General features: G+C 37.1%; 1 protein-coding gene across 3 annotated transcripts in view; it reads left to right on the plus strand.

The window, feature by feature from the left end:
- STAG1 (STAG1 cohesin complex component) overlaps positions 1-17,537 on the plus strand; it is a 178,068-nt gene that overhangs the window by 55,686 nt on the left and 104,845 nt on the right. For all 3 annotated transcript variants that reach the window (XM_084292195.1, XM_084292196.1, XM_084292197.1), the window contains exon 5: positions 10,487-10,583. In XM_084292195.1, the coding sequence (XP_084148321.1) occupies positions 10,487-10,583 (97 nt within the window). The remainder of the gene's footprint in view (positions 1-10,486; positions 10,584-17,537) is intronic.

Here is a 17,537-nt window from a genome sequence, read left to right on the forward strand (position 1 = left end):
ATGTAGTGCAATATGACCTACCTACCTTCCTGTTTTCTGCTGGTACTGTTCTTTAGTCCATTAAGATTGTTTGCAGAGCTTTTTAGACACACATTTTTCTTTGTTAGGGAATTAATGACACTTTTCTGCTTTTTGTCATTTGTCTCTTTTTTGCACCTTGAATGTTTTTATGGACACAGCTATATCCAGTATATTTCCCCACTCTAAACTTCTGCAGGCAGAGCAGACTGTATCATCATTTCTCATGTGCTGAACTGCCTGAGCTTACCCTGGTGGGAATGAAGGGCATGGATGAATCTCCACTCCTGCAGCTGAGCCCCAGTGCAGAGGCTGACTCATAGCTTAACCTTTCGTAGGCGCTTATGTACTGGTCTCTGACCCTGGTGTTAAGGCAGCAGTGAAGTAAAGAGCATGTGATGGTTGCAGATTTTGTTTAGGCTTCAATCTGAAAATTTCTTGAGAGTTAATTATGTCCAATTAGCTGTAATAAAGTTTGTACTTCGGTGTTGGTCAAAACAAGCGTAATAGCATTTTGCTTTCTTGTGTGCAAAGGAGATTTGTGCCTCCCCCAGAAAATCGGAGATAATCATCAGTAATCATACAAGGCATTTGATACCCAAACCTGAACAGATCTATGCCGAGATTACTCTGTATTATGTGCATAGCCAGTCGTCCTTATCTGCAGTAAACTGCAAACGTCAATTTAGATGTTGATTTTTGAAATATTTGAACCCTCTGCCTATGCTCGGCTAATAAAAGATACTGTGGTTTAGAGTTAGACATGGTTCAGAGTAAATATGGTTCCACTATATGGCAATGTGCATTTAGGATCTGTATCCAAAGAGAGCTTTCTGGCACACTGAAAGGGAATTTTTCATTGTGCTACTGGTTCTTTGTCTCACCAGAAGTCAAGAATATACCTCAGTCCTTTCTCTTCTTGTCTGCCCATCTGGGCACACTTGAGTACTTTGAGATGCTCTCCCTGTTCCAGTTTAGTTGCACTTGTAGCAGGGTAAGCTTACCCTGTCCCATGAGGAAGTTCTCTTGGTTTCCTAGTTTCAGTTCTTCACACATTATTTCTTCCTCACACCTGCTGGGCTCAAGCTGGCTAACTGTGACGCTCATTTACTGGCTAGAAAGGTCATGAGCATGAACTTTCATGAGCAGGAGGAACATCACGAGACCTTTTCTTTCCACTCAGTTGCTTATCCGAAAGGATTAAAACATGTCATTAATACTAATTTAAAATATTTCCGAAACGTTAACAGTACTTTCAATACAATACTGATTTTCAGCGTTTATCCACCTGCCTTTGTTGCAGACTGTGGACTTCAAAATCAATACCTGCAAAAATAAACGGTATGCATCCCTTACAATTACGTGTTTGATCTGTTGGAAGTAGTAACAGAGAGGGAAAGCAGACAAAGCTTTCAGCAGCGCTTTTTTTGTTGTTGTTCTGTATGCACTAGCATCATACTGCATGATTGCCAGTTCCTTTTAGTATTAGGTTTAGAATAGTTACAGTTACCAACATCTGTATCCAAAATAGTTTTCTGATGGGAATTCCCAGTACCTCCAGTATCTTCTCCTATCGCTTTTAGATTTGACAACTTGTACAAGATAGGTAAGATAATCAGTTCTTCCAGAAAGCTGATGTGGCTTATATATCTTGTTAATAGGGCATATCCTTTACTGTTCTAATAGCTTTGGATATATATAACATTTGGGGCAGAAATAGACCAATATGGTCTGTAAACTACCTCCTTGCACAGGTCAGGCTGTGGAATTGCACCAGTTCCTGTGTCAAGTCAACATACTCTTCTCCGCCCCTTTTTTCTCTAGTAATAATAATCTGAGTTTCATTTAAGTACAAGTTAGGGTGGGCCAACCTTAGCAGCTGCAGAGAATCAAAGGGTTGAACCTTACCCTTCTCCCTCAGGTCTCGCTGCAGAAGGTGCTGGTGGTGGCAGGCACCTCGGCTGTTGAGCGGGGAGCAGGAGAGGGCACTGCCTTGAGGCAGAGGCCCCCAGCACCACCCCACAGAGCCAGGCTGCTCCTCAGATGTGCTTTCTCCCCGGGAAGAAGGCTGACAGCAGGGCAACTGACTGCACAGCTTAATCAGCTGCTTTCCAGCACATTCAGCATGGATTAGATTTTGCTTTGCTTACTTCTCAACTCCCTGGAATTTTATCACACGGTTATTTTAATTACATAATTACTATGCAATATAGATAATCTCTATGCTCCTTAGTCCTCCCAGTGGTTCTAGTTAAGAGGAATTGTTATGTGCTTGCTTTAATCTTGCATGAACTAAGGCTGCTGTTGAACAGATTGGTCCCACCTTCTCTCACACCTACAGCTGTTGTTTTTTTACACCTTTCTTGTGTGTTTTGTAGTCACACCAAGAAATAAATTTAATTAGAACGTGACACTTTGATGGATGTTTTTTCAGCTGGATCAGCTCCCTGATTCAACTCATCTCTGGCAGCAGCTCAGACTTATTCTTGATTGAAGTGACTGTATAACCATGACAATAGCTACCTTTTATGGGAGGAATTGTTTTACGTATATGCCTTCTTACTCGAGCTCAAAAATTAAAGCCTGCTGGGTCTAACTGGATCATACGAAAAGTCCAATATCCTGTCTCTGTCAAAGGCAGATAAGCAAGAGGGTAAATAAGAAGGTAAAATATAGTTCAGGAGTTTTCCCTACCTCTGCCTGTTTGCATCTCAGGGTGAATATGGTTTCTGTATAAACAGTAGCCTTAATGGCTTTCTTTTTCCCAAATTTGTCTGTTCTCCCTACTAGAAGTCCTCTTCAATGGATAGTGTCTCTGCATCTACCTTGACTATTTCAGTAAAGGTCTTTGCTGAAGGTGTAATAGTATACAAACATATGATATAAACTATCACCCACATTTTTCTTTTTATGTTGAAGGCATTTTTTTAGTTTAATTATCCTCTGTTGAATTCAAACAGTGCTTTATTCTTTGACTTGAAGGATGAATAATGACCTTGGGTTTCACCAAGCTGTCTCAGAAACTCCTCAGGAGTTTTAAGTACACATTCTGTAAAGCTTACAGGATAAAATAACTGCAAGTTTTTTACTCTCCAAAATGCAATCATTTTTTGAATTATCTGGGGTGATCCATGAACTCTTTCCAAATTAGGCTAGCAAAAGAATTTGAAGTATGCCTTTTAATAAATTGATGGGTCTCTTATTGGTATAACTGATTTTGTTTCTGCACTCCCTGAGGATTTTCAAAGCTCATGCACAGTGTATATAACTGTTTTTTATGCTTAGTAGCACCTCAGAACCGTTCATGCCTGTGATTGGCTCCAGTTAAACAGACACAACCCTTAAAAAATTGTGTAGTATGTAAATTGTGAGAGATCAGCAGCTAACATTAAATCTGTACCACTGTGGAAAATTGCCTTGGTATGAGGCCTTTGCATATTCTACATCTTTTCTGAGGACTCAGGTGAGGAAGTGCAGCTCTGAGTAATGCAGATGCGCTGTAACAAGAGTACTTCTCAGTAGTTCTTACAATCTTAATCCATCTGCAAGGATAATTTTTCCAGTACCTTTTATGCACATAAGACTAATGCCACTTAAATCAAGCCATTGTAGCACTCTGAGAACTAAATATTTTTATCTTTCCAAAATATTTTTATCTTTCCAAAGTGTGTTTTTTTCACCCAAATGTTTCCCCGTAATGTGTTACAGTGATTTCCCTGCATAAAGTTATTTCATACACATTCTACTGCACAGAAGTAAGTATTTATGTGAAATGCCAAACACAGATAGGTCTGTATGGAGAGTGTGGATTTCTTAGTTTTATTGGGAATAAATTACTTTAAGATTTTATTCCTTCCCACTCGATGCTTCAGGAAAAAAAGAAAAAGCTATATAGATAGACACTGCATTAAGCAGATTTTCTTGTCTCTGCTTATGAAAAAGAGAAACAAGAAACAGGTACTGTTGCATTAAAGTAAGATTTACCATAAAGAATCATTTTCAGAAAATACTCACTAGGAGTTAGCAAAGCATGAACTCTCATAATTTAAAATGACCATCTTTAGAGAAAAAAGGATAAATTGCAGCTTTTCAGTCTACAGTTCTGTTTTATTAACCTTATATTAGTTTTTTCAGTGGGTGTCTATTATACTTGCTGTCTGCAATTTGGAATGCTACCAGTCATCTTGAGGTCTAATGCAGAACGTGAAACTGCACATACTTGTACGTGCTAGGGACTACCTTCTCCCCAGTAACTGTCTGTGTAATTACCTCAGTCTTCACAAAAATTGACCTTAAAAGATTTGTGTTATTAAAAAAAAAAACAACAACTGCATAAATTAGCTTAAAGAATTTTACACAGAGCACTACAAGTCTTTTGCTACTTCCATTTCTTACCTTATGTTCTTATTTTCACAGTTCTCTAAGTTATTCTCACCACCTGTTAAAGCACGTTTTTTAGCTTTTCTCTTCAGGCTGCTCTTTATACAGATAGTGGAATTTTTTAATTTCTCTCTGCTTTCCTTTCTTGTTTCAGTAAGCTTCAAATTTCATATGAGTAACTCTTCATTGGCAGAAGACATTATTATGCCTTACATACTTTTATTTTGATTTTTTTGGTAACTTTTATATAAACACACTGTACGCCCATCCCAGTCATTTTTTGTCTGTTGTTTTCACTGTAAGTGAAGCATGACCATGATCAGCTGTATGAAACGGCAAATTATTTAAATGTTCTTCAGCCTTGATTTGCCTTAGTTTACAGTTGACTCAGATCTTACACTTGAACATATAGTGTCATTTGTTTTTACTTTGTTTTAGTAGCACTGCTGCCAAATTGTTACTTAATTTAAATTGGGAAATAGCTTTATGAAATGAACTTTCATTAATATTTAGCGAGACTGTATAATTTACATGAGCTGGCAAAGTATCATCTGCAGTTAGTCCCTGTGGTTCCTCCAGCACTTAACGCTCTGAACTGTAGTAATGTTCTTGCTCTGAAGGAATATGAAATGGATTCATAGCTGAAAAGCCTCCAGGAGGTAATAAGATAACTAGTTTCATTATTTCGTTCATTGCATCACACTTTTGCTTTTACTGGCAAGTCAGGCTGCTATTTCTCTTCAATACTAAAAAATTTTCTGATTTATCTTTTAGCAGACTTGAGATGTGAAGGTCAGTATATCCGTGGAGTTTCCATGATGGGTTTTAAGCTGTTTATTCAGACTGTGGATCTATTTTGCTACTTCCTTAACTTTCTTTAAGCTTCTCATTTCTTGCCTATTAGGCATGTTAGATTTTGTCTTCCAACTGTGCTACATGGTAGTTTTTGAAGCAGAGTCATTGCAGAGTAAATTTCTGCGAGATTCTCTTGAAAGCTGTTATGGGCTTTTGAAAATCTCTGTGCTGACTACGTATTTGTACTATCTGTCATCTGTCATTTGCCAAAGATCTTGATTTTTCACTCAATTCTCATAAGAATAGAAGCATTTTTCAAATTTGAAAGAATACTGAATCTCATTTATGTAGAATGTACTTGTACGGGCTTGTCACAATGACTGACTCAGAGATGTGGTGCATCTCTGTATATATACGTATATCTATAGCTTATATAGATGTACATGCATGTATATATGTCTGTGCGTGCATATATATATATATATGTAGCTGCTTTCTTTTTTCTTTTGTGAGCAGGGAGTGAGAGGGAGTTGTGGGTGGTACTGGAGTAATTTTCATCTCTGTAATTGAGCTAGATAGTTTTTGACTTTTCTTAAAATTTAGTTACAATGCTCCTTACCTTACTCCAAGCTGGTAATGATGATGAGAAGCTCACATAATTTCTCATTTGTTGTACTTCATAACCTTGTCAGGGCCCTTCCCTTGTGCACACTCACTGAATGTGGTGAATCCTGAAAGTGCTGGTTTCCTGCACCTGGGCAGAATACTGCAGCACATGCTTCCTAGGAATGCTGAATTTATCACCTCTGTCATGCAGAGCATGTGAAGTGCCTATTTCCGTATGGTAGATCCATGCTCCCTACTGCATCTGAAGGTAGAAACATCTGGTAGCAGATGGGCACCACCAGAACAACTTGTGCAACCTAAGCTTGCCATCTTCCAGAAGTGTTTTGCAGCAGTAGGCGAGAAGCCTCTCATTGGGATTAATTCTTCTGGATGGAGCCGGCTTGTAGCTCCCTCCTTTCCAAAGGTCCTTCCCTCCTCCTGTCACTACATGTGCCTTCACTGCAGTGTCCATCCTGCGTTTGGGACAGATGACAGGAAGAGGCCAGGGCAGGATGGTGACCAAATGTGGGCCATTGCTGGGAGAATTATTAAGGGAGTTTGCTGCTTGCTTGTGCCTGAGAAGCTCTTGAACATGGGGTGACTGGAAGGAGGGTGATCACAAGATGAAATCATCTGACAGGGTTTGTAGAAACCTGTGGACTGTTGGCTAGATATCCTTGTTTTTAACAGGAGTCTTTTCCTCTATGCAAGTTTATGCAAAATTGTCCTTTTCTGGCAATGATTCCTTGCTGCACCCTTTGCTCTACTGTTGCCTGCCTGATTTCTTTTTCTCTCATATTTGGCCTTTTTCCTGGTTTTTGGATTACTGCTGGATTTTTTGGTTCAGTTGATATTTGTCTCTATTTTCAGTCTGATGTGTATCTTTTTATTTTTTCATCCTAATGTTTTCAGTTTTTATAGCTCTTTTCTGTTGCATCAAAAGTTAACAGTTTGATTAAGTTCCAACTGTTGTAGCATATGTAGTCTGGCTTCATTATCTCCTGTTGCCTTAAACTGTAATCTCTTTTTAAAAAATTACCAACAAGCATGCCAAATGTGCATGAGAGGTTGAATTCTGTAGATGTGTGGGTGTTACTTTGATTTTGATACACTAAAAATCCCCCCCCTCGTGTTTAGGGGTTAGCAAATGGGATTTGTGTGGCTGGGTGGTGATACCCACAGGTTGGGTGCCTCTGTGCCTTGTCACCCTCATCTCCCCTGAGATGCAGTGGATTCTACCTGGTGTAATCATGAACAGGTTTAGGCAGGAGTTACCTTAGCTCGCAGTGCAAACATGCTCTGCACAGATGAATTACGCTGTCAACTCCACTGAATATTGGCTATATATATATGCAAGTATGTATAGCACACACAGACTGTTCACTGTGAAGGGAGCAACTGGCTGGCTGTGACTATGTGGGCTATGCATGTAAAGTTAGGTGACATGAATTGTACCCAAATATTAAAAATGTTAGCTAAAACTTTCTGTCAATCCTCTATGAGGTGCAGACAATACAGGAGGCAGTCTTTGTCTGCTGTCCCTTGCTCAAGGACATAGCATGTCCCTCACAAATCCTTTGTATATAAAGAGACTGAAAAAGAGCAGAAGGTAGATGAGCTGAACTCGTGCTATGGTTTTGAAGTAGTATGGCGAAAAGCAATTAAATAACTGTTTAAAAGAAGAAGAATCAAAATGGAAAGATCTTCGTACAGGTCTTCCCTCTGACCCTCCTCTTTTAAGTCCAGATGGGTTCATTGACATAATTTATAGCACAGACCAGAATCACTTGCAGTGAGCAAAACTGAATTTGGAAAGGAATCTCTCAGGCTAGCCTTACTTCTACAAGGAGTGCTTTATGTGAAACAAGTCTATGGGTAGAGCACAGACACTGGCTGAGAACTAGTTCCTAACATGCAGAAAAAACATCTGAGATTTTCCAGGCTCGAAGAATATAATAAACTCCAGAAAATGTTAAGAGATGTGTGACAAGGATGAGCAAAGATAAGGACATGAAAGTATTTCTGTGCAAGCCACAACGACACAGAATAGGATTCTTCTGCCTGAGAGATGCCAAGTGGAGAATATGGTGGAAACATGGAAAATGGAAATAGGTGATGGAGGTTTGTGTTCTCTTCTTCCTTAAGAATTAGGTAGCATCAGATAGAACTAGCTATTGGCAAGTTTAAAACAAAGTTGCACTTTTTTGCAGTGAGTATTTAACCCTTGAGACATACTGCTACAAGGTGCTGTAGATGGTAACATTTTCTGGTTCACAGACACATTCATGAAAGGAAATATAACGTCTGTTGAACCATATTCACACTCAGGAACCTTCTGAGCTGCAAATTAAGAGTCTGGGAGAGTAACTGGGAAGTATTGGTATATTCTTGCCCTACTACCTTTTTCCCTACATGAAGCCCTGTGGGGTGGGAGAACCTGTGGTCTGACCCAGCACAGCTGCTGTTTTTTTCAGTTAAAGAATTAGCTGCTGGCAATTGGATGTTGCTCTGATATCTACACTAATAAAGCTGTTCAAACAAATGCTTTAAGTTGTCAGTACAGCAGCAGGCTGGTCATGAAGCTTTGTCAATATTTGTTTTAGTAAATAATTTTTTACATTTGGTTAAGTTTGGTTTTATGTGCTGTGGTGAATTCTATGAATGATTGATACTGACGGGAAGAGGGCTAAATTTGTGATGAAAAAATAGCGAAGCATTCTGGATAGTCAGTTTTGTGCTACTGCTTTATGTTTTCTCAACAAGATTAATTTAAGGCCAAGACTTTCTTTTTGATTTCTTCTAAGTAGCAGATGGGCAGTGTTTTGTGAGATTTCTTCTCCTACTGTGCAGGCAAGTGTATTTGTAGACAAAACCTCTAAAAACTTATTTTTTTGGCAATTTGAATGTGTAGAAATTCATGCTGGTTGTTGAATAACATGAGAATGCTGATATTCTCATCCTGACTTGGGTTAGGAACAAGTATAGTGACCTGTGTTAAAGATGGAGTGTGTTGGCTCATTTCACAGAGGCTGTTGTTCCTAGTATGTACAAAACTGTTTTCTCACTGTTTCCCTCTTCCAAACACTTGCTGAGGTCCTACTAGCAATCAGGGGAGATTTCATATGGATAAGATGGGAACTGCAGAGGGATGTTTCCAGAACCTATCCTTATGTCTGACAGTTCAGAAAGAGGCAATTTTTTTCCAAGAAGTTGAGTAATTTGAATTCTGACCTTCCTATTCATTCTTTTTCCAGCTTGGTTGAGAAGCTGATTGAGGGGGATTAATATTTTTAATTTTATAGAAATGCATTATAAACCTGAACTACCCAAAATAAAATAATCCATTTACAAGGTGTGCTCCCATAGTATAGTCAGGCTAATCAAGCTTCTCTTAATGAATACCATCACATACATGGAATAGTAAAGATTTTTTTTCTCCTAGTAAAGTAAGTAAAATATATTATTTGGTTACATTAAATATGTACAATTCATTACCTTTATTGTGTACGTAATTAAGGAGGTCCAAATAGAGAGGTTTACTAATACTGTATGTTAGTGACGTGGAAGGAGGTCATACCTGTATTCCTTAAGCCTGAATCGGGCTGAAGAGGGACCTCATCAAACCCTCTTGCTCTTCTAGAACAATTCTTAAAGCATTTCCACAGTTACTTTGTTTGCTTTGTCCTCATTGCTCCATTGTACTTACATCAGGAGTTTTAAAAGTCCTGGGTCCCCCCGCGCTGACGGGGTTCGATAGTCAGAATATGTCTGTATGGGAAGCAGCTACAGGCTTTGCCATTCGCTGTGTGGCTCCATGTTCCTTTTGGCTGATGTACGTCTGCCATTAACTTTTTCCAATGCTGTGACGTGATTGCACTTTTGTGTTGACTGGCAAAATTCATTTAGTGCCATTTTTCATCAAGCCACTGAAGCATTACTGTGTCGCCAGAGATTAATACATGACAAATGACAAACCTTGACACCTGTATGCTTTCTGTCCTTCTCCCTGCTATCCTTCATAATAATCACTGCATGCTACGCCTGCTTATCAGTGATTATAAAAATATATCCTGGCTATATATAGTTCTGAGTGCAGATTGAAACTGACTCCACTTCATATACAGTGATTCAGGTGAATTATTGACTCCCAAACACTGTAAGACCAATTTCTGTATGTTTTATATTCACAAAATAGTCCTAATTGCATTCTGTCTTCCTGAACTATGTACAGCGTTTATGAATGCTTGATATACTGCTTAGACCTTTAGAAATACTGAGATGTGCATTATGCATTGTAAATTCAGTTGTTATCCCCAAATGTTTCTACTCATTAGTTTTCTGGGAGTGCATGTTGGTCGTTCTGTATGGAATTATAGTATTTGTTTTTTCAACACAACTGTGAAACTGTATAAATACTGCGGGTTTTGAGAAATTAAAGTGATTTGAATTTGAATCTGTGTTTATACGATTACAATACCAGAAAACAATGCATATAGTTCTGTTCTCTAACAATATTTGTTCTGTCTCCACCTTAAGAGAAGGCGTATAGATTTCTGCATTTGCACACACATAAAGTTATGCAAAATAAATTCTCAGTTATAAAATTATATTCTGAAAAGAATAGTGATTGTCTTTAATAAAACACTTTTTAAGAGTGTCTGATAAGTATTGTTTTTTTTCTTGACAGTCTGTGGTGGACGACTGGATTGAATCATATAAACAAGACAGGGACATAGCACTTCTGGATTTAATCAACTTCTTTATCCAGTGTTCAGGATGTCGAGGTACAGAACGTTGGATACAAGTTGTATAGAATAAATCTGACAGTCATACAAACGTGCGTTAGTGCAAATGCTGGTAAAGATGTGGGAGGCACATGGATTGGTACTCCTCATATGCATGGTTGATATAGAAATATTGTCTGCATTCAGGAATAATTTTATTTAAAGCTTATTTGTCAAGGGCATACCCTTTCTTTTTCTCACTTTCCTGCCATCATCCTAAAGTGTACAAATCCTCCCAGAGATACTCTACTCGTCAGCAAAAGGAGACCAAAGATCTGTTAATCAAGGTAGGCGTATCTTTACTTCCCCTTTCTCTTTCTTCCCAAATATTTTCTAATTACGAGAATTAGTGGGTGTAGCTATACTTCAACTGCTTTTTTATTCCTGTCTCTCTAGGAAAACAAGATTTTTTTTCATCTGAAGAGGAGGGAGTCAAGCTTCAGTTGCCTTCACTTAGCAAGAGAAGATTTTTTTGGATAAAGCACCAATTTTACTTCTTCCTTTGTAATACTTGTATCAAGTCAGCAGTGTGGACAGTCTTTTATACCCTATTTAATCAGCCTCCATTACCTGGAATAGGACACTATTTCTAGCATTCCATTACAACATTGTGCTTTCTAATGAGTTTTTCATGTGTTGTTTTTTTACAGTTAACCTTGAAAACAGAGAGAGACAAAACTCTACTCCCTCTGTAGCATGTAGAACCAAACCGTTGTTTGTTTCCTGATGCTTCCTGTAATTTGCTTTGAGTATAATTGAAAATAACCTATAATTCAAAAATGCTTTTTCCCCATTTTGTAACTGATGTGCAAACACACCGTTAGACCATCAAATGATTTGGGTACAAGTCCCTTTTCTTCCTTCTTAACTGTAAGGAGAAGTCCCAAGTAGAGTTAAAAGCATCAGAGAAAAAAACTTTTTTTGTAGCTTAAGGAAAGAAATTTATTTTATGGATTATAGGAAAGACTGGAGTTGTGAAAGCATTCTGTGAAAGGGCTAAAGCTTAGGGTTTAGGTTACCAACTTTTGTCAATGTCTATACTGTTCACACAGATTGCCTAAAATATTTTTCAGACTTGTTTTGCAGCTTGTGTAAAGATGGTTGCATTCTGTTCGCCCTTTTTTAACGCTCTCTTTTAAAGGTGTATATGAAAAAAAAAAAAAAAGACATGTCTTTTCAAGAATTTGGGCGGCATTAAACCAAAGGGGATTCATGGCCATATGTTTTTATTTTTAATGGAAGCTTTTGGTGTAGTCATGTCATAAGTATATCTTAATTCCCTTGCTGTTCTCCTGTAATTTTTACTTCCTTTTTTTCTCCTTGTTGGAGAAAGCAGCACTCTTAAAATCTCAGAAGAATTGTATTTTTTAACTTCTTGTTTCTGGTTGACACAGGCTGAATGCCAGCTGTCAACCATATGCTATTGGAGCCATGGCTTCCCAGAAAAGCTTTCCATTATTGGCACAGCACTTTAAGTGGTTGATGTCATTTACTTTTTTCTTGGTGGTAGTTTTATGTTTGTTTGTTTGTTTGTTTGTTTGTTTTTTGTTTGTTTCATTTTTTTTATAGTGACTTTCTATCTGTTTTCAGTATTCTGTTTTGCACCCACAGGAGTGTCTCTCTGCCGAGCTCACGTTAGTGGTCCTCCGATTCTGAACAGCAATGATAGGAAAAAGAAAGCCAAAATGACTTGTCCCTTGACTTTACAGTGTGTTTTGAGGGATTTATTTCTGTGATGGAATTTTTGCAGTGTGTATGGTCGCAGCTGTAAACAGGGTTACAGTCCTGGCAAACGGCTCTGTTCTTTCCTGTTCTCAGTTGTGGCTTTTCCCTTTCCCATTCTAGTAAACATGCCTGCTCAATAGAATAAGTAAAAGCTTTTTCAGAAGAGAGTGTATAGCGTGAAATGAATAATAAGCTATCCTTAATTAAAATGAGGTATGGAAATTTGGGGATTTCCTCTGTTTTGTGAGGAAGACCAAAGTTTATTTTTCATGGCAAGAATATATGCTCTAATATATCACAGATAAAATTCCTCAGGAAACTTTGAAAGTGATGCTAGGTTTGATAAATCTAGTGCTATGATAGGTCTTAGAAGCATTTGATATCTAAATCTATGTAAAATGCATTTAGCTTGACATTTCTTGCAACAGTTGTAAAAAGGTGAAGAGGCTGTGCCTGTTTTTGACTTCAATTAGATACTTTAGGCACATAATTTAATAGCTTTACATAGCAATAGTATTGACCCTGACAAAAATATCCTTATATGTAGAGGAATACAGATCTTTATGTATTTATCCCATTCTACTGGGCAGTGCATGCACTGGAATGAACCTCTTAGCATCCTCCAGTTTTTCTTAGAGATTTTCCTGAAATTATAAGTGATCTGTTATAAATATAAATAAGCAGGCATGTTACAAAAATTATTTAAAAATTTAAAATTTATGTATTTTGCAGGCTAATGTACAAGATCTGTGCAACTTTGAATAAATATTAACCAGATATTCAAGCATCTGTCTGTCCTTTGTCAGCTCTTCTGAGTATTTAATTAGTTACTCTCTATGTAATGTGTTCTGGTTTATACAATGACAATTAAAACACCAGAGGTTTATTTTTAGCATGACTTCAGTAGTTTTTCTTGTATTCTAAGGTTCATTTAGTATAAATAAGAAGGTTGTACTGTTGAACTACCAAAAGCATCTCTGTTCAATAATAGGATTTGCACTGGGGTTAAAATCACTTTTTATGCCATCTTTTCACTGATTTTCCCACTCAATCGGTGTGTTTGTTGCCTTTACTGATTTTGATTACCAAAAAGAGACGGTTAAAAGAGTTAAATTTTCCTTTATCCTGTATATATATATATTTTTTTTCTTTAAGAATACCTGCCTTTCACAGTTTATTGTAGTTTTCTTTGTGATGTGACGTGGTGTTTCTGTGAGAGAATGGCTGACAAGGGCTGGTAAACTGACTAAAAATAAATTATGTTTTGTTTGTTTTGTACCATTTTTAAATGCATTGCATTTTCTGAAAGGAAGGAGGATCTTGTATAGATAGTACCTTAGAAAGATGAAAGAGTTAGTGTTCAGTTTTAAAATAGCTTTTATGTTTGGAAAAGGAGCAAATAAATGCTGTTTACCATCACAGGAAAAAGGTTTGTTTGTTTAGTGGGAGGTATTTATTTTTCAGCGTATTCACAGCCCATAAAGAAGGTGTTGTTGTATTTGCCGCCTTCTTTGTCTGACAGAAAATAAATTTTGGGTTTTGTATTTTTAGTTAACAGGGAACTTTCTTGAATTTAGGCTGTCATAATGATAAACGGATTTTTTAATTAACTTTCACTTGGCTGGAAGGAGAAAGTGTATTCGTACGACTGAGTTTTCAATTTCAAATTTTGTAGCTTGGTCTGTAGTAGTGCGCATACAGGCATCCTTCTCTCTTGCAGACAATTTGCTGATCAGTGTTCAGTTTTCTGTGATTTTTTTGGTGCTCTATTCCATTGCTTTCTTATTTGAAGTTTTTGTTTGTTTGTTTTCTTGAATACTTGCATAAAGCGCAGCGTAGTGTGCTTAGATCTCTGAGCCAGTTGCAAGCAAGCTGAAATGTCTAATCAGCAATATGCGTGCCCAGGTCCCAGAAGCATTATAACTGTGTCAGTATGATGCTGCATCTGGGCTAATTAGCTGTGCCTCTCAGCCTGAGTAATTAGCTCAGGTATCATGCTCTGCTGCTATGACAACCAGGCTGTTTCCATTTCTGGAACTCTGTGCATTTAGAGCTGCTTTGGGGATCTGCATTACTGTCTGCTTTTGCCTTCTGTTATTGATATAAAACAAACAGAAAACTCCACAAGTACTCTGACCTTTCTGGATTTTAAAGGCTGAGAGCCATGCTTGTGGAATAAATATATATTTTTTTCCTAACCAGAAGCAATTAGTGGTTGAAACAGCCTCTTAAGCTGTGAAGGACAAACCAACCTATCAAGTTCATGTAAGAAAAGAAGCTTTCTTTTGCAGGGGAAAAGGGTCTCTCACATGTTGAAAAGAACTACTTAAGTACTTCAAGTACACAGTGAAATTATTCCCATTCTTTCTCTTGCTTCCCTCTCATTTCTTTTCTGGTAGGTAAGCCAGAAACCTGTAACTTCTTAAGAGGATTTGCAGAAGTGGTTTGAGCTCTGCATCTTCTGCTCACCTTGCCCTGTATTGGACAGCTTTAAGACACTAGTTACTGGAGAAACAAAATTGGTGAAAGTTCCTCACTGTTAAATTCTTAGCCTTACAGTGTTCTCTGGATTTTAAAGGGCTCCCCCTTCGAAAGTTTGTGATATGGCACGCTCAAGTTGATTTTAGGAGTGGTACTGTTGGTCAAGAAAGTGGGTGGATTTCCTTTATATGAAGATTTTCTCATGTGTCACATTCCACCTCAAAATCTTCACTATTATTTTTTGTTGTTTGTTTGTTTTGTTTGCTTTGTTTTGTTTTGAGGAATTCAATGTTAATGAATAAATATTCAAACTGCCATCAGTCAACTATGATTGCTGCTGTTGTTTAGTGTTACTTTTTTAATTGCAAGTAAGCAGGAATCTGTGTAAGAACTTCGTGCACAATATTGAAAGCAGAATGTTTTTTATTAACATTTCCTTGTGAATCGGGCAGACAGGAGTCCACACTCTTTCAGCTTGAGCTTTGAATCTCTAGTTGTTCCTGACACATTCTTGTAAGACACTCTGAAAAATTCTGTGGTCATATGGTACAGACAGAGTCAACAAGCGCAGGATTTATGAGCTAGCTTGCTTGAACATGAGACACACGCTCATTTTGATTTTTATTAATGTTCTATGCCCTTAATTGAGGGCATGGAGCAAGCTAATAGATTTATGTTTTACCTAAGGAAATTGAAGGCTAAAACCAGGAATAAGCGCTGTGAAGTGGCCATTGTATGACTGGCAAAAGAAAAGACCAAACAACTGCTTGCTTTGCTGTTGGGCAGGATTTCAGAAAGCAAATTAGAGAGGAAATAGTGTTATTTACTTTGATTAATAATGTTTTAATAGGGGAATAATGTTTTGGTTTAAGAAGGACAGTCATTTATTGGTTAGTTGAACACAGTTTTGTTTGTGGTCAGTGGAATGATATTATTCTTACAGATGAATGCTATTGAGCATTGAAAGAAGACTGAATGACAAATGTAATTTCCTGCAAATGGTCCTTACATGAGGAACTGCAAAATTGTTTGTGAGAAATGTTGCTGGCTTTGGCATGTGGTAAAATGCTTCCTCCTTCAGTCATTCATGTATTACTACGTAATTGATACTCTGAACATATTTAATATTTTTAATAACTTAGAAAATAAAGTTATTCATTGTGTCGGAGTTCACATTTTTATTATGGGTATAAAGCATAAAACACACTTTAAGTTTTTTCTATAAAACCCCTTTTTAGTGTGTGAGTATAGGGGAGAATTTGTGAAGTAAATGACCATTGCACATTTAAAAAAAAAAATGATGCTTACCTGTACATTACCTAAGTCCCAGTAATGTTAAGGTTTTATAAAATTTTCTGTATGAATAATGTACAGAAATAAATATATGTCCCCAATACCTCTATGAGGTATTAAAAAGATACCGCTAACCGCATTCAAAAACTGGCAGGTAAGACTGAAGGATAGAAGTGAATTAATTTTCTTTTTAATTTCATGTGTGGTGAAGATGAACCAGATCTGAACTTTCTACTTCTTGATTCTGAGCCTCAAGGTCATTTTTGCAATGTGTTTATTTTGAAGTGAAAGCTTACAACATTCAAAGTGAAAATAAGATGCAAATTATTAACTGGCTTGGGTAGAAAATAAATTAGGTTACCACAGCTGCGTTAAATGTTTCATCAGCTCAGTTCTTTAAGTGAAGTTAGATAAAGTTGTCATATCAAACCTTTGGCAAGTAATGTGGTTATGTCCAAAGTGAATTTTTGTGAAAATTTGCATATGGATTCTTTTCGTTAAATGTTTTGAAGTTCAAGCTTTAGTGTCAGTGGCTTTTAAATCAGAAAAGTTTTCCATTTTTCTTCCTGTTTTCTGCAGAATGGCCTCTATACTTTCATCTCATGTACTTCTTCCTGTCTTTTTCTATTCTGTTGCTCTTCAGAATTTGCCTGTGGGAAGAATAGCTACAAATCTCTGGTTTGTGGGTTTGTTTGTTTTATTTTTAAGCTTTCCACCTTCCTGACTTTTCTGGAAGCCTTGAAAATTTAAAAATAAAAGAATTCAGACGTGAGAGTATGGAAAAGGTTTGAAATACTACATCACAGTCATAAACACCTATGAGCTGATTGCCTCTTTTTCCTAAAAGGTGCATCCTACCGCTTTCAGAAACCAGTAGAAAAAAATGCAGAAATCTGCTGACTGTGCAGTACAGTGGACATGAATGAAGGGCATGCTGGGTCTGTGGTTTCGTAAATTGCTGAATGAAATACCTGCTGTTTTGACCTCTGACTTCAGTCCAAGATTTTACCCTAGGAATTGGTAACAGGAGCAACAGTAATTTAAAACAAACATTTACAATTTTTTATTACTTTCTCCATGAAAACATTGAACTATTTGTATATCAAGCATGACCAAAAATAAGTGGGCTTAGAATCAGATATTAAATGTTTTATTAATGTGAATTAATTTAAAATTTTAAATTATTTGAAACAAATTTATTCAATTAATTGAATTGAAGACTAGAAATACTGGAATGTTTTAGAGCTGTCAAATGCATAATGTAAGGAATGGCAAGCTACCTTTGAATTTTTAGTGAATAAAAGCAAGGTTTGCACTGCCGGTGCTGTTGTCATATGTTCAAATCTGATAAAAATGAAAGCACTTGTAAGCATGGAACAAAGTTTGTGTTCTTCTCCTGTGTACTACTTAGTGAATTCATAGCTTGTAATATCATTTATGGGACTGCTCGTTGAA

The sequence above is a fragment of the Netta rufina genome (genome assembly GCF_964035555.1).
Source record: "Netta rufina genome assembly, chromosome: 9".
Lineage (NCBI taxonomy): Eukaryota > Metazoa > Chordata > Aves > Anseriformes > Anatidae > Netta > Netta rufina.